At 39.3% G+C, this 27,097-nt stretch overlaps 1 protein-coding gene across 6 annotated transcripts in view; it reads left to right on the top strand.

Annotated features, from left to right (window-relative positions):
- Positions 1 to 27,097, top strand: part of LOC119649476 (copper-transporting ATPase 1) — a 54,579-nt gene that overhangs the window by 18,577 nt on the left and 8,905 nt on the right. For 2 of the 6 annotated variants that reach the window (XM_038051638.1, XM_038051637.1), the window contains exons 3-9: positions 15,217 to 16,007; positions 16,073 to 16,466; positions 16,678 to 17,411; positions 19,874 to 20,259; positions 20,321 to 20,480; positions 20,870 to 21,675; positions 21,803 to 22,182. In XM_038051638.1, coding sequence (XP_037907566.1) covers positions 15,217 to 16,007; positions 16,073 to 16,466; positions 16,678 to 17,411; positions 19,874 to 20,259; positions 20,321 to 20,480; positions 20,870 to 21,675; positions 21,803 to 22,182 — 3,651 coding nt within the window. Of the gene's footprint in view, positions 1 to 5,069; positions 5,380 to 14,410; positions 14,583 to 15,216; positions 16,008 to 16,072; positions 16,467 to 16,677; positions 17,412 to 19,873; positions 20,260 to 20,320; positions 20,481 to 20,869; positions 21,676 to 21,802; positions 22,187 to 22,546; positions 22,838 to 27,097 lie in introns of those variants that run through there. The other 4 variants (XM_038051641.1, XM_038051643.1, XM_038051639.1 and 1 more) reach the window with 4 other exon arrangements.

Genomic DNA, 27,097 nt, shown 5'->3' on the forward strand with positions numbered 1-27,097 from the left:
AGAGGGAAAGATACAAAGTAGTTTACCCAATATGTCGGACAAATACGCTGCTTTTAGTAAAAAATATGTATAACGCACATAGGTTGTCGAACACTTCTGTTGCATTAATGACAAAAACTATACTTTGCTTACCGACCGTCGAGCCTCGATGGATAGATGGCGAGAGTATTTCGAGCAGATTTCAATTGAAGAATTTCTTCATCCTCCACTTCCACAATGATTGCCGACATTTGGAGCATTTCTACCAGTCAGCGCAACTGGTGCTCAGAGGTGGCGGTGAGGAAGACGGGACGGCAACCCTGTCGGCCAAACCAAAATCAAGTGGCCGAGGAGAACCTCCATAATGGTGGCACCGGGAGACGCTGTACTCACTTTGGTTTGCCGGCCGTGATGCAGTAGGCGAATGCTCCAAAGGCCTAATTAGGGCGATCACACCCCACTCTGCACGGGAACTCATCTGAAGTGGTAATTGGCCACGGAACCTTACCAGGGGTATACTGGTACCATGGGAACCGGGATAGCTCCTGGACTCTCATACTTCGAGTGAACTCCCGTTGTATGTGAGTACAGCTCGGTTATTTGCGGTAGGCCCCCTAGTGGGAGTTTCATGGGGGTTGTGGTTATGCTCAAGCGAGGAGAGACCTTCGGGTCTCGGCGTGGTGTTGCGTTTCAACACGGGTGCCGTACTCCTTAGTTCTTTAGAGATTAAGGTATGTCTTGCATCCACCAGTATGAATGCTAAGCCATGCACTTGGTGTAGACTGGTTCCGTTGTTGCTTGTCTCAGCGGGGCTCTGATTGTGGTCGCAAAATCAATCCGTGTCTTAAGAAAACCGTAGGATAAAGCCTCCACGACGTTAAACACTCAAGGGCTTAACTGTCAGCGCAACTAAAGTCGAGGATGCAATAAAACGAATGAAATCGGGGGAAAACACAGGACGGCATCGGATCTTAGGTCTGGAAAGCGAAGAGCTGGAACCCAATATTTTGGCTCAGTGAATTCTTGAATCGGGTTATTCAGGAAGGTAGAACACCATCTCCATATCGACCACACATTGACCGAGCCCCATCAGTACATATGCCAATATACTTTCAATCTTGTGAAGACTTTCAAGCTACTTGTCTCTACTAGCAGACCGGAAAAGCTAGTTTTTATGAATTTCTTCTCAGCTGGTTTATTAAATTTGACCATGCAACTTCTTCCTACCGATTAATCTATCTGAGAGTACAAAAAAAGTATTATTTTCATTATTCAGCTATTTCATAGGGGGCGCCAAAGTTGTCACCTCAAAAAGTACTTGAACGCATGATTGAAGGTTAATCTCAAAATTGGCAAATTTGAAACAGAAAATTCATTGGTTTTGAAGTTCAAGATCACTGACGTAACCACCGTTTACGAAAAATTGAAAAAGAAAAAATGATGAAACTTTGGAAGTTTGAAATTGTCATGTAGAATATGTTAATAAATAAAACGCAATTTGATTTATCAAAATCGGTTGAATAGGTCCTGAGATTAACTAGGAGCCAGTTCGAGAGTAAAGCCTTCAATCTTGGAATCATCATTTATTCATTAATCATCGATTTTTGAGCCTTCTTCTGTGTCGCGGTTCAAATCTCGCTGGTGGCAGAGGGATTTGTTATCGTGACTGGATGTCGGATACCAGTCGACTCAGCTGGGAATAAGCACCTGTGTCAAATCAGCGTAATAATCTCGGCCAAGCGCAATGCTGACCACATTGCATCCTACAGTGTATTGTAGTGTACCGTTGCGGTCTTGAATTAAGTGCAGAGCCTAAGGCCCTGATCCAATATCGTTTGTTGCGCCAACGATTATTATTCTGTGAAAACAATAAATAGAAGAGGTATTTTAGAAAGAGGGGATACATAATCGAGGCTGCGAGAGTTACGAAGTGCCGCTTACGCTTAAAAAAGTTTCATCATCAATGGCGTAACAACCGGTATCCTGTCGAGGTCTGCCTTAATAAAGAACTCCAGACATTCCGGTTTTGTGCCGAGGTCCACCAATTTAATATCCCCAAAGACTATTTGGCGCCATCGCTCCATCTGAGGCAGGCTCTGTCACGTCTTCTGTTTCTACCATAGATATTGCTCTTATATATTTTCCGCCTGGATCATCCTCATCTATACGGATAAAGTAACCCACCCACCGCAACCTATCAACTCGGGTTTAGTCCACAACCAGACGGTCATGACACCGCTCATAGATTTCGTCATTCAATAGGCTACGGAATCGTTCATCCTCTTGTAGGGGGGGCCAACAATTCTTTAGAGAGGATTCTTCTTTCGAATGCGACTAGGAATTTGAAATTTTTCTTTCGAATGCGACTAAGGATTTGCAATTTTTCTTCCGAAGAACCCAAGTATTCAAGGAAAATATGCGGACTAGCAAGGTCATTGTCTTACACAGTAAAAGCTTTGACCCTATGTTAAGACGTTTCGAGTTTTTGTAAGCTGAAATAGGCTCTGATTGCAGCCAACAATCGTGCGTGGATTTCATCGTCATAGCTGTTATCGGTTGTGATTTTTGACGCTAGATAGGAAAAATTTTCAACGGTCTTAAAGTTGCAATCTCCCATCTTTATTGTTCTTATTTGACTAGTGCCATTTGATTTTGTTGCCCACCATAAATTGCTTTTGCCTTCATTAATAGGCAGCCAAAGACTTCGAACCGCCTGCTCAATCTCGATGAAACCAATTTGTACATCTCTGGTTGTTCTTCCCATGATCTCGATATCGTCAGCATAGACCAGTATTTGGATGGACTTGAGGAGGATTGTGCCTCTCGCATTTACCTCAGCACCACGGATCGCTTTTTACAGGACTAGGTTAAAAATGGTGCACGATAGGGCATCTCATTGCCTTAGACTGTTGTTGATGCAAAATGGTCTCCAGAGCGATCCTGCTACTTTCATTTGAACATGCATATTGGTCAGGGTCAAGCTAGTAGGTCTTATTAATTTGGTCGACATACCGAATTCTCTCATGACCATGTAAAGTTTTAACCTGACTATGCTGTCATAGGTGACCTTGAAGTCAATGAAAAGATAGTGTAATTGATGGCCATATTCCAACATTTTTTTCATCGCTTGCCACAGAGAAAAAATCTGATCTGTTGCTGATTTGCCTGGAGTGAAGCCTTTTTGGTATGGGCCGATGACGTGCTGGGTATATGGGACGATCTGACCTAGCGGAGAATATCTTATATATAGTACTCAGGAACGTGATACTTCTATAGTTGCTGCATTACGTGATATCTCCCTTTTATGTATGGAACAGATAATGCCTTCTTGCCAGTCATCAGGCATTTATTCGCTGCTCCACACCTTGAGCATATATTGATGAACCGCTTGGAGATGTTGGTCGCCTCCATATTTAACCAGTTCGGGTGTAATTCCAATGGGTCCTGGCGACTTTTTTTAAGCCGATGAATCGCACGAACTGTTTTCTCTATGCTTGGTGTTAGCAGTGTTTGTCCTTCGTCCTCAGTTGGCGGGACCTCCAACTCGCCGATATTCTGGTTGTTGAGAAGTTCATCAAAATTCTCAACCCAGCGCTCCAATATGTCCATTCAGACGGAATAATATAATACAAAATTTTGGAAAGTTTAAAGGAAATCCAAATATTACTAACAAAGTATAAGGAGGACAAAATGTTGTATTTTTCCCGAATTTATCGCACTCTAAGACCTATTCGACGTCATCATCATATATGTAAAGTGAATTCATTACAACGGCGGAGTTGGAGTTTCGAAATACTTATTTCAAGGAATATTTCAAATATTTAGTTACGTACGAATGGAAAAACGTCCACAGGAAATTTCTCACACAAGATGTACATAAAATTTTTATATTTCAATCGTCCAGCTTCCGGTATTTCGAATTTTTCGATTAATAGGCTAATTTTTTAAGGTATCCTTAGCTAGCAACATGAAGGTAGGCCGTCATCGCTTGACTTTTTTGAAAAGTTCGGGTGCAAGTCCTAAGCGAGGGGTCCGTGGGCCAGGAAAGAGGGAGTAAGTTGCTCCCCATTTGGTCCGGTCCAGCATTAAGTTGATGCGGACCTAGGGCCCCATCATTTTCAAAACGAACATGAAGGTACCTTAAAAAATTCGGACGACTACCGTTTCATTCGGGGCTGAGGCAAGCTAGAATAAGCACTTCCGCGATAGTGTGAGATTTTTAAATCTACTTGTGTCAAAATTATTAACAATAATATCGTGTCCGGTAGTTTCTAAATAATCACTCGTTAACTCATTTACCCTTGAATCAACAAATTCATGCAACAATTAAACAACATATAGTAGCGCAGTAAATGTTACACGAAACAACGCTTAACAAATTTACTTCAATGTCAAATAACCGCCATTCTACTTTTATAGTTCAGTAATCCAATATCAACATAAAACCTATGAAATTTTCTTAATCTGATTCCCTCTCTCAATTTACATTGGATTGCAATTGACACACGATTTTATAAAAAAAAGATAGAGGCTTGGTAGCGGTTCTGCGTGTGTTGATCTTATGTTCCATTCACTATTGCGTGCTCTCGATCCATGGAGTGGTGGATGGCTGTACGTTCTGAAACATTTATTGCAAACCATTGGAACTTCGTGATTTCTGGCATCTAATGTTAAAAATATTTTCTAATGTTGAGTCCTCCAATGAAGCTTTAATATCAGTGACAAACCCAGAGGTGAACTCCTTCATGAAGGGTTTCTAGCTCTTGTGATACAAACAGTGAATCAAAGGGACCAAAGAAAACTTCTTAATGTTTTATCCCCCTAGGCCCCCAATAGTTCCCAAGTAGTATTGCGCCGGCTCAATTCAAAGGTCACTGGTTCTATTCTATAACCTTTACAATATGGGGTACCTGATTCACCTGTTGTCTATTGTGACTTGAGCAGTGTAATTACACCGCAGACTGACGATCGTCACAGAGTTACTCCAAAAACTGGTAAACCTGATGGTTGTTTTCTCCAACAATCTGGGTCTCACAAGCTTTCCGCTGTACAACCAACGACGAGACAAGACAGTTTCGCAATAACTTGTTTTGAGAGCGGTTGCAAGCAACAATCCAAAAATACGTGGTTTGTTTCAAGCCGAATGCATTACTTGATCTGCAAAATGATCTCGCCTAAGTACCGCGGAGTTGTGCGTCAATCCCTTTAACTTCCAATCAAGCCGAAGTATTACTATCAAGGAATTATTAGCCCTAATAATGTGGTACATATTTAGTGATACTAAACTAAAGACAAGTGCAGTTTCCTGCTAATCACTAAATAATTAAGTGGGTGATATAGTGTCGTTAATGTGTAATAAAGTTGATAGTTCTAGTTAATCATTGTTCGCAATTGAGAAAGGTAATTAAACCCTATGCCTGAATGCTATCGTTGCCTGGTTAACAGCCGTGTTACAGTGAAAGTATTTCGCTCGAGATGTCTTTTATAAGGTTTTATATAATGCAGTGAACGTAATGACCGTAAATGAGACGGAACATTTTAGATCAGTTCAAGCTCACCATGAAAAAAAAACGTTGCAGATAATATTGGAGTCGGGACAAAATCGTACGTGACTAGTTTGAAGCCTATAAATATCTTTGTTCTCCATCTATGTAGAAGTTGGAATAATCTTTCTTCATAGAATCTTTGTCAACACACAAAACGTTTCAACCTCTCTCAATATGGGCTACTTATGAAAGAAAACTATATTGGGAGATATATAATTTTGGTATACATTGAAATTTCTAAAGGAGTCCGTTCACAGCGATAAGCACAGATTTTTCAATATCGTGAATATATTATGGAAGGCAATAAATTGAGTAAGTTGTTCTTCCGCCAACGCCAGCTATACAATGTATGACAAATATCTGAAATTACTGATTCATTAGAATTTTGCATGTGTTTCACCCCGGGTAGGTTGACCTCACTCCAACTCGCAGTATCTGATCAGTTTGTAGTTAAAAATATACGTAAAAGTGTAGCATTTTTTCGGTGCCAATTCAAATGAATGTTTTGCTTATCGTTTGAATTGCCTGAACAATTTTAATCAGCACAGCTTATTGTTTGGACGAAAGTGAGCTGGTATTAATCCATTCATATTTGATTTGTTTGATTGTAACTTTCATTGGTGATAATATCAAATATGATTTTAAACAAGTCTGGAAACCGGAAGCTGGACGCTTCAGTTATGAAAGGTTTTGTATATTTCTTTTATAATAGTATATCACGTAATAAATGCATATATTATGTGAGAATATCCACATTCAGTGTTGAATTTGCAAAAAAGCAACAAATTTGATCTATTATAACTTTGTTACTAATAGTGTGGTTTCCACCAAACTTGGTAGGATCATGTTAAAGCCTACATTGCTGTGAAATTTCCCGGTGCTAGGATGAATATAAGGGGGGTTCTGCAGTCAATTACTAAAAATTAATTTTATTTGAACAGATATCGACATAGTGGAAGCCTCCTGATTTTTTTTAAATTTTTCAGTTGGGTAATTTCTGAGAGTGAGTCCGTTAAGGGGTTATATACAGTTAGAAGGCCGAAAAAAAGCGAATTTTCCAGATTTTTTTTTTGAGAAACCTTTTAAATTAATTGATCTAAATATTTGAACATATATTATGGTATCTTTTATCAATATTTTCAGTCTTAAAACTAGTAAAAATATTTATTTGGACAGGAGCTACAGCTGATCTTCGGGAGCTCCTCTCAAAAAAGACGTTTTGCGGTGACCACTATATCACTGAACTGGAATCTCTGAAATTAAAAAACCATAAAGATTTCGTTAAAGTAATGTTAAATCTAGTAATTAATCGAAGGAATCAGCAAAATAAATTTTTTTGACAAAATGGTGGTTTCTAGAAAAAAAAAACTGATTTTCGGACAAAAATTCGGCCTTAAATTGTTTATAAAAAAAAAAGTATTAATCGGTAAGATAAAATCTTCGATCAATTACTAAAAAATATATTTAAGAAGCTTGTGTCAAAATTTGAGATCAATCAGTTCAGCCGTTTTTGAGTAATGTTGGTCACCGACTTTGAAAACACCATTTTGAGAAAAACGCGTTTAAAGTTTGAAAAGCACTTTACATAAGATGAAAATTTTTTTTTTCAACTTACATGGAGTCGTCTATTCCAGGACCATATAATAAACCCTCCGTCAGTTCGGCTTCTAATAACTCGAGCTGATGTTGTCTGCGAGCCATTCATCCATCTCGAGTGCTCTCACGCGCTCTGATATCGGAAATAGTCACGCGCTACTCATCTTCTTTTTCAGCATATAAACGCGCATTGGGTCCAAGTGTGATTCCCATTGCCTTCATATAATATAATAGTGATGCCATTCCTTCATTAAATATGCCGGCAGCTATGTATGCAGCGATTTCCACAGTTGTCGAACCAGCCGGAATAATTTTGGGAGAGATTTTCCAAATTAGTTGATTGTAGCTCTCGTTGCACACTTATCACACAGCAAAACAATTTTAAAACCAAGTCCTGGTTCAGAAGCAGTTTGAAACTTCACATTTCCGTCACAGGTCTTACATTTTACATATTCAGAAATTGCTGCAAACACTGTTTTAAAATTTAAAATGTGATATTCAACAGACGGATCTCGCGGAACTGAGATTTACTCTTGTTCTTTAAATTTTTTTGCCGAGGCACTGAAACTACTTTCATCCGTTTCGGCTGTTTTTGGATTAAAAACATTTTTTTCGCTTTTTTGGTCTCGGCTTACGTATGTTAAGAGATTTTCTCATTTCTCTAGAAGCCTTCATTTTCAAATTACAAATAGAATTTTAACGAACTCACAAGTTTACTGCATGGCTTAGCTGCTTATACTGACTACAACTCTTAAATATTTACCAGTTTGGGGAGAGCAAAATTAAAATTTACCTTTCAGGTATAAAAACGACAATAACACACTGATGTTTTATCCATCTAAATACATTAGAAGGGAACATTTAAGATAGGTAGGTGCACAAAAGGGACAGCGTTCCAGGTAAGCGCTGCCGCTCCGGCCTTATGCTGCCAATCGCTCTGAAACGCCTTTTAAAATTTGCGTGTAACTTCGAAAATATTCACCGGAACGATATGAAATTTTCTGTGTGTTTTCTTAAATATATGTACATTAAGAAAATAAAATAAAAAAATCGATTTTTTGAAAATTCTAACTGTATGTAACCCCTTAAAGAAATGATCAATTTCGACCCCTCGCACTCCCCATCTTTCCAACAAATGTCAAAACTAAGATCGACTTCGAAAAGTACTAATCGAAACCTTTCATTTGATACCCCACATGACTATATTTGATGAAAAAAAATTTACCCCCCACCCCCCTTTCGCATGTATGGGAACCCCCTCCCCCTTAAATTCGATGTAGAATTCTATATGCGTCAGCGTTCACAGTTCTCACCTTTCTACCAAATTTGGTGTGAATCGCTACAACGCTCTCCGAGAAAAATGCGTGTGACAGACAGACAGTAAACCGATTTTAATAAAGTTTTGTTTTACACAAAACCTTAAAATCGCACTTTTCAGAAGTGATAGTTACACCAATTTGATTTACATGAACATTCAAAAACCCTCGGGGTACAGATTGTTTTTTTTTTTTAATATTCACGGCTATAAATATTTCGGTAGCTTTGAAATTTTTTGTATTGGCTTTTCTGGGAAAACCTAGCACGTAAGTTGTGATAAACTATATTTTATTAATCGATCATGCACCGAAATAAATGTCAGTGTCTGGGAGAGGAAATGATAACGATGCAAAGTTGATGCTGGTGCTAATTCTCACCATAAATCTCATCTAGTTGTGCATATAGTTTGCTTGTTTTGTATACAGTCGTCCAATTGGCGAAGTGTCATCATTGCATCTGATCAAATGTTTCAATTACTTAATCTTGATCGCCTTGATCGTTTACGGTGGAATAATCGTACACAAACTTTGATCTTCAGTAATGTCATTCGCCGACAAAGTTGCTCCCATAAAAAAATACGATATTAGCTCTGTAATAGAAATTTGTTCTAGCAATTTACAAGTTTATAGCCATGTCAAATTTGCTTTTTCCTGCTGGAATTCTTTCATGGGTGCAAGAATAATTTCCAGTCGACGTCTTCAGCTAGGGCTAGACTATGTTAAAGTAGGCAGCGTACGTTTTAAGTCCAATGCTATTTAATATTTATAGCGCATCCCTTCCCAATAGGGACGATTGCTCATATTGGCCACTGGAGATAATTGGACCTCCAAATGTTTGCAAATGCAGGTCTAGTGTATAATCTAACAAAATGCAAATTTATCCCCTTCAAAAGGAGGTCATTAAAATTTATAACCATACGCTCACCCATGTTAAATCCATCACTTTTTTAGGTAGGGAGATAACGAGGACGTGCTCTGTAAGAGATCACTTGAACTCTATTATTCCTAAAACTCTCAAGGCTGGTAGGTTGATTAATTTTTTAAGCGGTTCTTCTACAGATCTTTGGTAAGGCCCATCCACTAAGAGCCCTCCAAAGTACTTTGAAAATCAACTCAACTCGATAACTATTTGTTGCTTGAGAAGATGCCTGGGGCTGACCAGAACCACCCTATTACACCAGATCTTTCTTTTGACCAAAGAGGCAAAACTTCGTTTTAGAAGACCTCTTCTGGTATCCAAAAAAGAAGAAAGAAAACCTAAAACCTATCAATGAATGGTGCAAAACCCCGATGCTGACAATGGTCTGTCCTCGATCTATAAGTTTTTCCGAAGCTTGTTCGATACTGTAATTCCCTACGTCTCCCCACAACCTTTAACAAGTTTCAGGTTATCCTGGGTTTGACTTGGATGGCATCGGCCGAGCCTATGTGGTGGCTGCTTGTGCTAAGGCTGTGGAGGGCCTTATATCAAGGGGTTTTCTGGTCCATGCGTCGGAAGTTATTTTCATGAGGAGTGGGTCTGCCTGCGCTATATTTGGTCCCAAGGGAGGCATGTCTTAATCTTCTCTTTGAAAGTGAGTACAGTCTTGGCTGCTGAACTTTTTGCCATCAATGTGGCCTTCAGAATCGGTTCGGAGAAAGTTGCTATCATTACAAACTCTCTCCATACCTGAAAATTACTCAAACAAACTGCGTTCTCGCATCACTTAGTGGGTAAAATTCATGTCCTTGCTTCTGACCCCCCTTTTTAAGTCGCTGAAAAATTTATGGTACTCGGCTCATGCGGGCTTTAAAAAATAAAGTAGCTATCATAATAAAGTGGAACTTCTCTAATAGAATGAGACTAGCCTCTATTTATTTTTTTTTATTCTGAGAAGCTTGGTTGAGGATGCTGGGAGTCCTGAGTCCGCACCCATTTGGTGACAGACCGGACCACTTGGGAAGCAACTTTTGTAGTCCACGGACTCCTCTTTTTTGAGTTAAACGCAAGTTTTCAAAAAAGAACGAAAAAGCTGGCTGACGGTTTCGTCCAGGGCAGAGGCAACTCATCAGGCGTGACCGAAAGTAACGACAGATGGAAATCGCTCGCTAATTCGTACCCATTACGTGGAGCAATTTCCACCTGTTGTTACTTTCGGTCACGCTGTTCCCAGGAAAGAGGTGAGGCCGTGTCTGATGAGTTGCCTCTGCCCTGGACGAAACCGTCAATCAACTTTTTCGTTCTTTTCAAACTGTGCAATGGCACATGTTGCATGCCAATGCCCAGCATTACATACGCAGCACTAACACTAGACCTAATGCGAATTTTTTTTCGCGTATTTATCGTAGACAGTCGAACATGCGCACAGCAGAAATATATTCTCGAATTTTCTTTAGATTTTTCATCAATGGCAACTTTCAGCTCCAATAGTCTCCTCCTCCACTATGAATACGGGTTAAATAAATCCATCCAAAGATTTTCTATGGGGTTCAGGGATCAGGGCTTACAGTCACCTATTCCAACATTTAATTATTTTTCAATACCAAAAAATATTTAGTTTGGTTCGAAACGTTGCTGCGTTATCCTGTTGGAATGTCCTGTCTAAAGCTGATAGACCATCATCAGAGCTTAAATCACATTCTCCAACAGGCCGCAATAATAGCTGCAATCCCTTTTATGCCTTGCAAAGCAAATTGGGGACCTTTCACGATATTCGAAACCAGCTCATACAATGGTATGGATGCTGTCATTAATGATTATCCTCCTTTAAAGTTTCTAGTGTACCGTTACGGTCTTGAATGAAGTGCTCTAACATACTTCAAGGCCCTGATCCAACATGGATTGTTGCGCCAACGATTATTATTATTATTATTAAAGTTTCCAGGGTATGTGTTTCATGCTCTCGACGAATCTCCCCACAAAACTTTATTAAACCATTAGAATCATCCAAATTAAACTTGTGTTAATCACAAAATATGACGGATAATTTAGCCAATTTTTGACAGAGTAAAATGTAAGGTTCTGGTGAACTTTTTTTGTATGAAACCTGTTACAGTCTGTCTGTTTGAGGAGTTACAGCTATTATCTCTGAAACGGTTACGACTATTGATTCAAAACATTTTAGAAAAATGGGGCCTCTGAAGGATAGTTCCACGTTGAGCTCAAGAGAAGTCCCCATACAAGCAAAACAAGGTGTAAATTTTTTTCTAGAAAATATAGTATGTGAGGTATCAAATAAAAGGTCTTGATTAGTACTTTCCGAAATCGATATTAGCCTTGACAGTGGTTGCAAAGTGGAGGAGTGCGGGGTCCGAACAAGGTCAGTTACTTCAAGGACCCGTTCTCTGTAATTATCCAACCCAAATATTTGAAAAAATATGATGGTCCATGTGCATAGTATCTAGGCCTTAAAATGCTGATATTGATACTTGTTTAAATAAATACCAATATCTGTTTAAATAAAGTTAATAATGTTATATTACTATATTCATTAGAAATATATTGTTAAGAAATTTACTGGGTACGCCTCTTAGGTTTATGCAGGAGTCATAAAGTTCCAGTAATAAAGGCTATACTATAGAGCACGATGCTACCGAGTGTGGAAGTAATCACGCTATTACTAACAGAGTTATAATAGCTTGTGCAAATTTATTTCATTCTAAGACTGAATGTCAATATCACAATAAGGTGACTGTGGTGGCAAACTAAATGCATAACCATTACAAGCTAGTTACAAAAGGGACAAATGCGCACTCAAATAAGCTTATAGAAGGAATACACCAAACGTTTCATAGCGGCAATTTGGCGAATAGAGTATTCATTCAATCTTGAATAATAAAAATTTCAAACGCTACACTTAACAATGCACCTTGCAGCATTGTAAGTTTTTTTCCGAAACATTTTTTATCACTATAATCGGCTCGTTAATAATAGAAAATAGTCAAATCCTTTCATTTTTTTACTCATCAACTACTAACAAAAAAAAAATACCAATAATATTATTTTATCGAACGTCTACCGTTTGTCGCTTATAATTATTTCGCAATACAACATGAACATGAACACTATGCAAACAATTAACGTGTGCTACAACACATGACATTGTGATCACATATTTCTAAATGCCGCTATTCATCGTTAAATTGGATGAAATTATTTTTCAGTGATATTCACCTTTTAAAATTTTGTGTAAAACAAAACCTTATTAAAATCGATTCACTGTCAGTCGGTCACACGCACTTTGATCCAAAATGGCTGAACCGATCCGAACGCAATTTGGTGGGCATATGGGAACTATGAAAACCCACGCATACGCCATTTTGTGTTGAATTTGAAGGGGGCTCCCCATGCAAGCTTAAGACGGGTGCAAATTTTGTCACATAATATAGTCATGTGGGGGTATCAAACGAAAGGGCTCGATTAGTACTGAAGCTGATCTTATTTCTGATGTTAGGAGAAACATAGGGAAGATAAGATTCAAAATCAGTGCCCCAAAAAGTGAAACAGGTCTCGTTCTCAGAACCTATCCAACCGAAATATCCGAAAAAAAATAACAGTGATGTATCCATATGAATTCTAGGCCTTAAAATACATCCCGTTCCGATATATCCGACGGAACTGATGCAAGTGGCATTAATAATTAGCACTTGCAACGCAAATAGTGCTTTCTACAGTTCTCAAAGCGAATTCAATCAAATTAATTACATTTAAAAGTAGCAGCCGAAAACGAGAAGGGCCGCCATATTGCAAACGACGCATCGCAAAATTTCAATTTTCTGCGTGCCGCCTTGCGCATCGGACTTGTTGTATATTGCCTCATACAAGTCCGTGTAATGAACTTCATTTGACAGTTCTCTCACGCACGTAGTCATCCGCTGTTGTGATTGGGCCTTTACTTTCATAATGCAGCCTGCATTATGCAAGTGCAACCTCCACGCACATAGGGAAACACAAAACCTTTTATACCTGAAGCGTCCGGATTCCGTAATCGATCAAGTAACGCACACTGTATCAACATTATTTGGTTTCCCCGTTTTTATCGTTTATGTAATATTATAAATCATCTATTTTAATATCCATCTGCATAAGATACGCATCGTCAAATTACTTACATTTCGCTAAAAGGTAGCCATTCTTATCTCCAATTATTTAACTGCTGTTGTCTCCGAAGATACTTTTGTCAATCAGTTAAGTTCTATTTTTACTGTCTAATCTAATACGTCTCATCATATTTTTTATGAAAGCCATAACCAATAATTACCGCAGCCATCCTGGTAATATATGATATATTAGCACCTCTATATTATCTGCAAATTCAATTAGAGCAATGTCAAGATAATTTTCCGGAGGCAGTTTTTCGATGATAAACATGCCTTTTGTTAATGTTTCTTGATTGACTTAGGAATATTCGTAATTGCGAATATTAACTTGCAGCTCCTTTTATTTAGGTTTAGCAATCAACAACCAGCTTTTTATAAATCATATCATATCAAATATCGAATTATTCTTCAACTCCTTCTCCTGTTATATCTTACATTTGGTAAACGAAGGAGCATTTAACTGTCCTATCTGAGTAACATTTAAATCAGTGTATTTGCCTTGCCTATGGTAGCCTACGCAATAAGCAAATATAACCGAACAGAGTAATATAAACCAATCAAGTACCTGGCAGTTAACTCCATCATGCCCTTTCTCAGAGATAATAAGATTAAACTTTACAAGCCCCCATTCTATCTTCGATAATGCTATCTTATTCAAATATCATCTGGTTTCAGGTGCCATCATATTTACTTTCTTCTGAAGTTTATGTTGCTGCCACTCACAACGTCCACTTCCTACATAGCATGCCGGCTCCCACTAACTACAGCAATTCTCGACACTACCCCCGCACAATGTTCTCAGCTCTTGTTGAACTCACAACTTCTGTTCCGTCAATTCAACTTCATTAGTGCCATCAGTTGTGTATTTGAATCTACGCTCCTTATTGAGAATTCCTGTGGGTGTCTTGTGATATTACCGAGGAAATTTTCGATTGAGTAGAAGAATGTCAGGAATGGGGTCATCAAGGACACGTAAGAAGAGAGATAGAAAACAGGAATATTATGAGGATAATTCTGATGATGATCCAGTGTTCTGTATCACTGATGACCGAGAAAATCTTCTGCGGTAAGAATTTCGTCGTGCAGGCTTCAATATGAGGATTTCTTAGTTCTGTGTCCATTGTGTTTAGTATCCTCCGTCTTTCTAGTAAAAATCGTGCTTTTAAGAAGTGTGATAAAATTGCTATAAATACCGCTCCTAAAATGGAATCAACACGTGTGTGGAATTATTTAAATTAACCTCCTGAGAAGTGAGGACGGTTAGTTTAGGAAATAATAATGACTTATTATGGGTCAACAAATTAGCCTATTAATAATGTAGGGTCCAATAATTTCGGCATGCAAGCAAGTCGTTAACAAAGTTAATTAAAAAAGTTGCGTTGGATTGAGTTTATGTGTTTACTGGAGACAAAGGGGGACTAGTGCGATTGAGCCATCAAGTTTTTATCTATGACAAGCAGTAGAGTATCTAAAGTTGAAAAGAATAGTGTGTCCTGTCTGAGAAACGAGGATAATAGAAATGCTTTCCATTATATATACGTACAGTATTTCGGGAATCAACTATTTCCTTCTTCAGGGTGTCTGAGAACCAGAAGAAGAGAAGATACACTTAAAAGCGACGAATTTTCCATTGAATTGATTTTTAACTCAACAAAACTGAAATATTTTGAATGACTTCTAACAAGCCTTCTCCTTTTTAGGAAACCTACAAAAATGGACGACTTTGGAGAATCGCGGGGTCTCTTGGAACAATCAGTCTCAACTGTACGATTACCCATAATCGGCATGACGTGCCAATCCTGTGTGCGAAATATTGAATCCAATATATCAGAGAAACCAGGTGTGATAAGTATAAAAGTGATTCTAAGTGAAAAGGCTGGATATATAGAGTATGACACCCACCAAACGTCTCCAGAACAAATTGCACATGAAATTGAGGAAATGGGCTTTGACTGTCCATACACAAATGGAACAACACAAGATCAAAACAGCACAAAAAATAATAATAATGTCATAACTCGAATACGAATTGAAGGAATGACTTGTAACAGTTGCGTTCGTAATATAGAAGGAAATATTTCTGAAAAACCAGGGATCACTTCAATTCGAGTGAGTTTAGATGAAAAATTAGGAACTGTCGAACACGATACCACTGTAGTGACACCCCAGGCGGTAGCAGATATGATTTACGATATGGGATTCGATGTTAGTGTCCTTGATGCGACCACAAGCAGTAAGCTAACGAATGGAGGAAGTCCTACAATAAATAATAAGACTGAAATCGCGAACAGTATAGGCAGGAGCCAGAAGTCACCTAAAGACTTGTCTGAATCCCTAGTCCTTTTCTCTGGAGATGCAAAAGACAGGGATGCAGGCGATACTATTAAATTAGATATGGACGCAAAATTAAGTAAATGCTTTTTACATATACAAGGGATGACGTGTGCTAGTTGTGTGGCTGCAATCGAAAAACATTGCAAAAAGGTCTATGGTAGGTTTCTGAATTCTAATCATGGCAATTGACTACATTAAGTTTAATTATATTTTTTTGTTTAGGCATTGAAAGGATACTGGTCGCACTGTTAGCAGCAAAGGCTGAAGTGAAATATGATGCCCAGGTGATAACACCCCAACAAATTGCCCAATCAATCTCAGAATTGGGTTTTCCATCGGAAATCATCGACGAACCAGGAACTGGTGAAAATGAAATTGAGGTACAAATCAAAGGCATGACATGTTCATCATGTGTCAACAAAATCGAACAAACTGTCCTACGGATACCAGGCGTTACATTTGCTGCCGTGGCTTTAACTACACAACGAGGCAAATTTAAATTCAACACCGAAACAACTGGACCCCGTTTCATTGTAGAAGCAATATCTAATCTTGGATTCGAGGCGAATTTGATTTCTAACAAAGATAAGATGTCTCATAGCTATTTAGAACATAAGTGAGTATCGTATAAATTATCATCAGAGTGTAAATATTTGCCGAAGATAAGAGCATCGTTGCTTCACTTGAACATGATATTTTAATTTATTCAATTCATCTGCATATAAAGTTTTGAAAGAGAAATCATAAAAGTCACACTAGAATTGGCAGATGATTTTCGCCTTACTATTTTCCTTTAAAAAAAAATAATTAAATCCATTTGAATTTAGGGAAGAAATTCGGAAATGGCGCAACACTTTCCTGATATCGATGATATTTGGAGGACCATGCATGATAGCCATGATTTACTTCATGGCAGAAATGGAAAGGGTAGGACACGAAGCAATGTGCTGCGTAGTTCCCGGTCTTTCCATGGAAAATTTAGTCATGGTCGCTCTTTCGACCCCCGTACAAATCTTTGGAGGATATCATTTTTATATACAAGCTTATCGAGCATTACGCCATCGGACCACAAACATGGACGTCCTAATCGCAATGGCAACGACTATCAGCTACATATATTCGGCCGCTGTATTGGCTGCTGCAATGATCCTTCAACAACACACATCACCATTAACATTTTTCGATACATCACCAATGCTTTTGACATTCATATCGCTTGGACGTTGGCTGGAACATATTGCTAAGGGAAAAACTTCAGAAGCTCTCACTAAATTGCTTTCACTGAAAGCTACTGATGCAATTCTTGTTACAATTACGGATAATTTCGAGATTATGTCGGAAAAGACTATTCCAGTTGATTATGTGCAGCGCGGTGATATTCTAAAAGTAATGCCTGGATCGAAAGTTCCTGTAGATGGAAAAGTAATTTTTGGAAGTTCAACGTGTGATGAGAGTCTTATAACTGGTGAATCAATGCCGGTGCATAAAAAGAAGGGATCAGTGGTTATTGGCGGATCTATTAACCAAAACGGTTTACTTTTAATGACAGCAACGCATACAGGTAAGACACTAAAGTAAGTTTCTTTAAGCAAAACTTATCCAGAGCACTAAGTAGGCAAAGGGATCTCTTAAGTTCGTCAAAAATGGCTTCTAGCATTTAATCAGTGGTAAAATTACATTTAACAACGATACTAACCGCGACATGCAGGACCTTGGCTCATTGACTATCTCGTTTTAAAGGTTTTGTGGTTCCATCATTCAGTTACGTCATTCTACATTGTATTTAAGGGAGATCCTCTTACATGCAAAAGGGGGGTGTACATTTTTTTTCACCAAATATAGTCATGCGAGGTATCAAGTGAAAGGCCTTGGTAAGTACTTTGACATTTGTTGGAAAGGTGGGGAGTGCAGAGGGTCGAATCATTTCTTTCATAGATCCATTCTCAGAAACAACCCAACCGAAAAATCTGAAAAAAAATCAAGAAACTGCCACTATATAGTACCTAGGCTCCATAATACCCTCCATATCGGTATCTGTTCAAATAAAATAAAGAATAGTATGTAACTATAATTTTTAGTAATTGAGCCTACATTGGGGTAGGGTAGGTGAATGCATTTGCGCACAGAGTGTTGGACTCCCGGAACGGTACGTCGTCGGACTATCAACTAAACACCTCACTATCGTCAGAGAGCTGGCCTGGAACCATTTGTTACATTACTTCGGGCTAGTCCTCCAACTTTCCCACCTTGCGGACCCTTCAAATCAGGGAATCACTAACGGGAGGGGAGAAGAGGAAGGGAACTGTCAATTTAAGGAACCCCCTGTCATCCGACTTCTCCCCCGGTCGAGTCCCATCTTCTTAGCAAAGAGAAGAACCCGAACGTGATGGGCAATACAGCTCCACTTGTCAGAACTCCTCAGCGTCTCCTCTATAATGTTGTCTGGAGAGAGATCCCTTGTGTTTAAATAGAGCTGCTGCCGGATTCTTTCCACAAGAAAAAAAGTATGATGGGCGTCGTCCACAACTCCATTGCAAAAACACACAATCCGGAGATCCTGCCTTTCCAATCTTGTGTAGGTAAGACTAAAAACCTCCATGCCCACGTAAGAACTGGGTAAGGAAATAGTCAATCTCACCATGCTTCCGATTTAGCCAAGCACCTAAGATGCCGATGAGCCTCGCAGTCCATCTGCCTCTAGTTTCATTTTGCCAAGAGAGTTGCCACTCGTCTGGAGTGCATTGCCGTTCTTTACGAGCAACTGACTTCCTTGGCTCTTCTCCCTTCCGCTTGAATATGGTTTGACGCTCCTTATCAAGAAGGGCAACAGGGATCACTCCCGCGGTAACCATGACGGCCCGTTCAGAGACAGTGTAATACGCAGACCACCCGCAAGGCTCTGTAATTGCGCGAGATGCTTACGATATACCTCCTTGCCAAGACCGATAAACCCATACCTCTGCGCCGTAGAGCAGGGCAGACTGCGCTGAACTCATCAGGAGACGTCGCCTGCTAGACGTAGGACCCCAATATTTGCCATTAGCCTACTTAACGCCAAATCTCCAGCTGCAGCCTTGTTCGCTGCTGCTTTGATTTGCCCAAAAAAAAGCTCATCTTTGAGTTCAGAGTCAGCCCGAGGTACTTTACTGCTGGTTTTGACTCGATTATCGACTCGCCGAACGATATTGGACGCAGGGTTGGAAATCTCTTTTTAGTCAGGATGACTACTTCGGTTTTTTCCAGTGCAAGGTTGAAACCACGAGTAGTCATCCATCCGCTTACCCGTCGCATCAATATGCGGAGTTTGCTTTGCACGTGTTGGACAGTGCGTCCAGCAACAAGCGCCACGACATCATCCGCATAACCGTCCATGGGCGACTCTTCTGACATGTCGAGCTGAAGTGGACTATCATAGGTAGCATTCCAGAGATCCGGCAATAGGATGGATCCCTGTGCTACCCCCGACGTGATCTCCATCCTCCTGTAACCCCTAACATTCCATAGAGCAAGGAGCCGTTTTCCAGATAGTTCCTCAATATCCATAAGAGAGTTCGGCACGTGGAAAGTATTGTCTGCCTAGAATCTATTCCCATCATACGGAGTTAAAGGCGTTTCTGGCGTTAAGCGTTATGAGGAGCACCACCCGTCGATTTCGGCGGCTATGTACCTCCGCTCGTTAAACGGCATCCACGACTTGCATGACAGCATCAAGTGTGGATCTCCTTGCTCTAAAACCGAACTGCTGTGGAAATAAATCTCCGCCGGGTATCACTTCAGCGAGTCCACTTATGATGAGCTTTTCGAGCACTTTTCCAGCAGTGTCAAACGGGGGTTTTGCACACCTTAAGTTCATCCTAGAATCCAGCAATGTAGGCTATAATATAGAACATGATCCTAGCAAGTTTGGTGGAAATCGCAATATTACTAACAAAGTTATAATAGGTCAAATTTCTCGCTTCTTGTGCTGTATGATCCATATTCTAGAATACTTTCTTATCCTATACTTTTTATTATTTTGATCAGGTGAAAACACAACTTTAGCACAAATCGTTCGCCTTGTTGAAGAAGCCCAAACGTCCAAAGCGCCTATACAGCAATTAGCCGATAAAATTGCCGGATATTTCGTACCATTCGTAATATTTGTATCAACTATAACGTTAATTGGTTGGGTAATTAGTGGATATGTGGACATTAATCATCTGCCTGTCACCCATGAATCGAAAATGGGATTAAATCGGGAGGAAATCATCTTTGGCTATGCATTCCGATGTGCATTAAGCGTTTTGGCAATTGCATGCCCTTGCGCTTTGGGATTAGCAACTCCCACTGCGGTGATGGTGGCAACTGGCGTAGGAGCTTTGCATGGTGTTTTGGTGAAAGGAGCTGGCCCTCTAGAGAATGCACATAAAGTAAGTTTTTACTTTGACTTGTGTTGAATATTTCAATTGTTAAGTTCTGTTTTTATAATAGGTGAAAACGATCGTGTTCGACAAAACTGGAACGATTACACATGGCATGCCAATGACATCACGCATTTGTATGTTTGTTAAACCTAAAATCTGTTCCGTTACGCAGGTACTAGCAGTCCTGGGAGCAGCGGAAAGTTGTAGTGAACATCCAATTGCAGTTGGTATGTAAATATTTATTGTATATCTGATAGTAATAATAATCGAGGGTGCGGCAATCCAATTTGGATCTGGGCTTTGAACCCTATTTAGACATTCAATTTCAATACTGTAACAATGGACTAAGAGGTAATGTGGTCAGATTCGCGTAATCCCGGGTTATTATCCTGATTGGACTTAGCTATCCATTCACCTAGTCACGGGTCTATTCTCTTTGCCACCACCGAACTTTGAACCGACACCCTCTTTTGCAACAGTTTAGTGCTGAAGCCACTGTGTCATCAGGACATTTTATATTTTACTCTTCAGTCTAAAAGAAAGTCAATAAGAATTCATACTTTAAAGATCTGTACACTTTGAAAAGAGATTGATTTTTCCAATTTTCTTTCGATAGCAATTGTGAAGTATGCAAAAGAAACTTTAGAAACTGACACTTTCGGGAAGTGCACAAATTTCCAAGCAGTTCCTGGTTGTGGAATCAAAACAACAGCTTCAAACTTAGAAGGACTGATTGAAAAAGCGAAAAAGAACGAAAAAATCACCAACTACGAAAATTCCTATCAAAGTAACCCCGCTAACATCCATTTACTGAATGCAGTGCCAATAGAAGAAATCATCCCAGCAATGAGTGATGTAGATAGAAGTAATTTAGAACTACAACAACTATTGGAATTGGTTGATGGGACCGGTGATGATGCCAAAACAGTTTTAAATAGACTAAATGAATTCACAGTATTGATTGGAAATCGAGAATGGATGAATCGGAACGGTGTATACGTCCCTGTGGAAGTTCACACCCGAATGACTACCGAGGAATCAATTGGACACACTGCTGTTCTGTGCGCTCTTAACGGACAGCTAATATGCATGGTGTCAGTGTCGGACATGGTGAAGCCAGAAGCACACTTGGCTGTGTTTACTTTGAAAAAAATGGGAATCGATGTTATACTGTTAACGGGCGATAATAAAAATACAGCAGCCAGTATAGCTCGGCAAGTAGGAATTAGTCGAGTATTTGCTGAAGTTTTACCATCACACAAAGTTGCTAAAATCCAACGTATCCAAGAAACTGGTGTTCGAGTTGCGATGGTGGGTGATGGCGTTAACGACAGTCCGGCTTTAGCCCAAGCAGATGTGGGAATTGCTATTGCCGCTGGTACTGATGTGGCGGCAGAGGCGGCAGATGTTGTTTTAATGAGGGTAAGTTTAGTTTTCGGCAATAAATTGCAAGGTATGCAAAGTATTCAACGCTTGCTACCATTTATCAACTCCCAAAGATAATTTTTTGGTACCACTAACGTCAAACTTTTTAATTAATCCCGGCCAGAATGATCTTTTAGACGTAGTGGCCTGCTTAGATCTATCCCGTCGGACAGTTCGACGTATACGATTAAATTTCCTATTTGCGAGTATGTATAATCTGTTGGGTATACCGATTGCGGCAGGAATATTCACACCTTTCGGATTCATTCTTCAACCATGGATGGCATCAGCGGCAATGGCTGCTAGTTCAGTGTCAGTCGTATGTTCTTCACTTCTCATAAAACTCTATAAAAAGCCAACAGCTGCAACCTTACGAACTCCTGAATATGAACAATTAATAGCTTCTGGGGCGCATTTAGATCCAGACAATGTATCCATCCATCGAGGACTAGGAGATATTCCACGACCGAATTTTAGTCGATCGAATAGCTCTACGTTATCCAAGTAAGTGAAATGTTTTTTTTTTTAACTGTAAAATAATGGTGATTGGGTCCTCGGTCAAACATATGTATGCCTTTCAAAGCTTGATGGGTTGGGCATATTCTTTGAAGAAATTCAATTTTTGTAATTTTAGTAACTGTGAACATAGTCCTAGCCAAATCGTTGCTTAAAAGTATTGTGTTGCTGAAGTGTTGAACGTACAATAGACTTAGCTGCCGTACATGTATATATAGTACTACAAATCTCTGCTTATATGCTGCTTTTCGGCTAAGATGTCAAAGTTTTGTTTTCTAGCTTTACGAGTAGCTAAAAATTTTACACTATACCAAATTATATTTTTTTCTCTTATTTCAATTATAATTTACAGTCACACAGGCACACAACGCGCTTGCACCTAACTTTTTGGATGCCTTTTCTAACTCCTAGAACCTAAATGATACTATTTAAGATACATATCCACTAACTATAGACTATACATAGTACAATCAATTCATTGATTTCTTTTTACGCAATATTTTTTTTAATGTATATAATTCCAAGCACGCTTCAGTTATTTATTAAATATTGATTATTATTTAAATAACATATTAGTCGGCGACACGGTAACTTACACTTAGCGCTAATGACTGTACAGACCTAATAAATATTGGAATATGTAGTTGTGTTTTATTGCATGGATTATATTGCATGACTTACCTAGAATAAATAGTTTACACTAACTGTATATATGTAATACACTACTACAATAGCTTTCATACAGTTTATACTATCAGCTTTAGCTTGAAAGAAAAAGAAATGTATATACCCTAGTCCCACTCTACACAGTGCAATATGTTCAGACCAATATTGCCAAGTGAATTCTCGTTAGCACGAATTGTGTAACCATACCATCGAAGACGCCTCTCTCGCAATTTTTCCACGACCAGTTCAACCCCATAACGATCGCGGATATCCTCATTTCGGATGTGATCAAAACGTCTCGTGCCACTAGTCCAACGTAACATCTTCGTCTCCATTACCGCAAGACGCCGTTCATTGTCTTTTATAGTTGGCCAACACTCAGAACCATAGAGAGCGACAGGACGGACAACATTGCAGTAAATTTTTGATTTGAGACGTTCGTTGATACGTCGATCGCAAAGAACACCAGTTGTGGAACGCCACTTCATCCAGGTTGCATTAATGCGTGAAGCGATTTCATAACGCAGTTCTCCATTGACCCGAGGTATTTAAATCGCTCAGTTCTGGGCAGATCACTGCCGCTTAAAGTGATTGTGCCTGTTTCATGGAGATCGGTCATCAAAAATTCAGTTTTGTTTAGGTTCATTCTGAGACCGTGTTGCATGAGGCGATCATTCCATTTTTGGACAAGTTGCTCGAGATCATTTTTTCGATCAGATGCTAGGAAAACATCATCTGCATAAAGCAGTGTGTAGGGTGCTGGCCGTTGGATATCCCGTGTGACGATGCCCATAACAAGAACAAAGAGGAGTGGTGAGAGGGCGCTTCCTTGATGAACACCAACAAAGACACGAAGCGGTTTTGATACACCCGCCATACTTCGAACTTTACTTTTCGGATCGGTCAAACGCTTTCTCTAGATCTAGAAAAGCAATGTAAAGAGGGCGATGTTTCTCACGGTGTGTCTCCATGAGTAACCGCGCAGCGTCTATTGCGTCACACACTTATAGTAATATTTAATTACTTCCACTATTTCGGAGATCTCAATCACATCATGATTTTCCCAAAAACTTTTAAAATTCACTGTTAATGGGACTAACAGGGGTTTGCTTATCAATGTAGTTCTCCGTTCTAAGCTTTGGCGAAATCAATATTAGATGTTAACACTATTCTTTAATACAGAATAATATTGATGATTCCCCCTCTATTACCTTAACATTAAATTCGGTATTATTTGAGGTAAGTATGATTTACTTCTGAGTAAAACTATAAACTTAACATCCTTCCACAGGAATATGAACGAAAAGAAGTTTCTAAGTGTTTTTAGAATTCTTGAAAATTCAGAAATTTCCTTTCGATCTCCTTATCGAAGTCGATGTATAATGACAGCAACTCATAGAGTTCCACCTCTAGTGGTCTTTGGTTGAGTCTTCTAATGGCATCCATTAAACCCAAAAGTTTCTGATGAAAAATGTCTAGGTGTATACAGTTTATCCAAAAGTCAACGATAATCCTTAAAGGGCTGCTAGAGCAACTCACAAGGATCCAATAAATGCTCTTAGTAAAATGTTGATCGTTTTCGCGATGTTGGCAATTCAATGGGATTCGTTAAAATCATTCACTTGGATCAGATTTTCGAGTGTCATTCCCAAAAGAATTCATATTTTTAGATTCAGATTTCAGATTGAGCCATATCTTTAATCAAATGGGAAGATTCATTTCATCACAGCTACCTCGTTTTTATGCTCTGCGATCGTCAGATCATCGTCTTCTAGCCAAGAATTTATTTCAAAAATTACCTCTTTCGTACGGACCTCGACATCCTCAATAACTTGTGCCACGACAGTCACTCCGATGTCGTCTGCGAAGCTAGTTGCAAATTCCATCATGCATTATTATCCACAGCAGAGGGCCGAGGACTGATCCTTGGGGAACCCCGCAAGATATTCTATATGTCTTAGGACCATCGTCCGAATCGTAACATAATTGCCTCTCCCGAAGGAATTCTATGACTATGCGCGCCAGGTATTTGGGAGCGTCCAATTTGGATAAACCCGCAATTATTTTGCTCCATTTTGCAGTATTGAAGGCATTCTTCTCGTCGAGAGTAACTATCGCGCAAGATTTATTGGCCTCTACTGCTTCCTCAGTAATTTTCGTCACCGTACTGATCACATTGAGAGTAGGTCTTGTCTTTCGGAATCCGAACTGCCTGTCTGAGGGGCCACCCTCCTTTTCTGCAAACTGTACAAGTCTATTGTAGACGGCTCATTCGAAAAGCAGATATAAGGCGAAGAATCACCCAAAGGTTTGTTTCGTTTCGGAATTAGGACAAGCTTCTGTTTCTTCCACTTTTCCGGGAAAACCCCTGCTTGGAGGCCCCCATAAATGTGAATTTTTGATCATGGATTCTATCACCCTACTATCATAGCCGTTCTTATTGGCCGTATCAATGATGCATCCTTTCTCCTTACGAAAGTTTTCTGGTGAGAGCGGGGTAGTCAGTAGTCGATGGATCATTGTGTCGAAGGCAGTCTTTTTTTGTTGGCCATTGTGGAACGAAGTGCTAGGGATAGTCGGTTGGGTGCTCATCGGTTTTCGATAAATGTCGAATGAAAGGTACCAATTGGAGCGCATAACTATTAAATCTAAAAAAGCCAGTTGGACGTTTTCCTCCATCTCTTGAGTAAATGTGATCTTCGGGTGTATTGTGTTAATAGTGTTCAACATGGTGTCTATGTTGGTTTTCGGGACACATTTTCGGTAAGAATTCTTTTGCTCCATATTTTGCTCTATTGATGACATGAAGATCTCGCTCATTAGTAGCGACAATGGCTTTCCCATAGCTACTCCCAAAGTGGTCTTAAAAAATCTCTCTCTGAAAGTAAAATGATTTTCGTTCATGCACAGGGCTGCTAATTTTGTATATTGCCTAGTTTTCTTTTCCCATTCGATAGAACTGCCAAACTATAGGAGCCATTATTTGAATTTTGCCAAGGCTCCTTTCACAGGTCTGTTCGGGAACAGACCTTCCACGTCGTAGGATGCTAGGCAATCGTCTTATGATAGTGGGGGTATATCCTGCAGTCTATTAATTACTTCTTGAGAATTTATAATCGAATGTTTTCCGTTGATGGGTCCTAGTTTTTGACATTCATTAACCAGCCACTTAGCAATGTTATACGTGGGAAATTAGAGTCTGCTATAATTTCCCGAATCTCGTTGCCCTCCTTGTGGCATCTAATTCTTGGCAAGAAAGGATTAGGCATACGTAGTTGAGACGGATTGGACACAACCAGGGCGCATTCTTTTAATGTTTTCTCCACCCTTTTAATGGAAGCCGGCAAGTGGTTGTTACGAAGTTCAAAATAGTTTCCTCCTGTGAGTTTTTCCATTACCAGGTATTGCTGTTTGTCCATAATTACTATGGAATTGCCTTTATCAGCCTTCAGATGAGGCCCTTAACCATCTGAGCTTCTCTGCGGTTGTACGCGGTCTGTCTGAGCTTGCTCGTTGCTAAAACTTTAGCAACCTTGTATCTGATTTCCTCCCTCATGTCACTCGCCTTACTTTTTACAGTAAGAGGATTCAAACTTTTTTAAAACAGATTTTTATTAAAAGTTTTGAATTGGTTAACAAATGATACTATTTGATTAATGAAATGGCCAATTAGTATGGAAAATCTGAAATCTAGATCTAAGAATATGAACTTTTCAGGAGTGACATTAAAAATCTGATCCAAGAGAACGATTTTAACTCATTCCGTTGAATTGCCAATATCTCGAAAACCATCGACTTTTTACTAAGGACGCTGTGTAAATCTCATCCTTTTCAACTGATTAAAGTCTTCTGGGAATATCATTCCCCTCCAATCCAACCAATATTCTTCATACTAATCAACAACGATGATATCAATTATCATCAGTAAATATCATGTCCATTGTGTTAGAGATACAGCTCCTTGGTAATCAGCACCAATTGTTATCCTTCCGGAAGGTTGTATTTTCTATCAAATCTTACTATCTACTAATTATTATACCACGAAGATGGGAGCGTTGTGCTATAATCTGGTAGTGGTTTGAATTTCACTGATTACAATGAGATTTTTATTACAGATTAGATATCAAATATCAGTTGCTTTTTTGTCAATCTAGTGTCTCGCTCTGTTCAATGCATATCTAAATTGCAATCTTTACCAGGTGTACTCCTAATTAATTTCCGTTTGTTTTTAGTGAAT

The sequence above is a fragment of the Hermetia illucens genome, chromosome 2 (genome assembly GCF_905115235.1).
Source record: "Hermetia illucens chromosome 2, iHerIll2.2.curated.20191125, whole genome shotgun sequence".
Taxonomy (NCBI): Eukaryota; Metazoa; Arthropoda; class Insecta; order Diptera; family Stratiomyidae; genus Hermetia; species Hermetia illucens.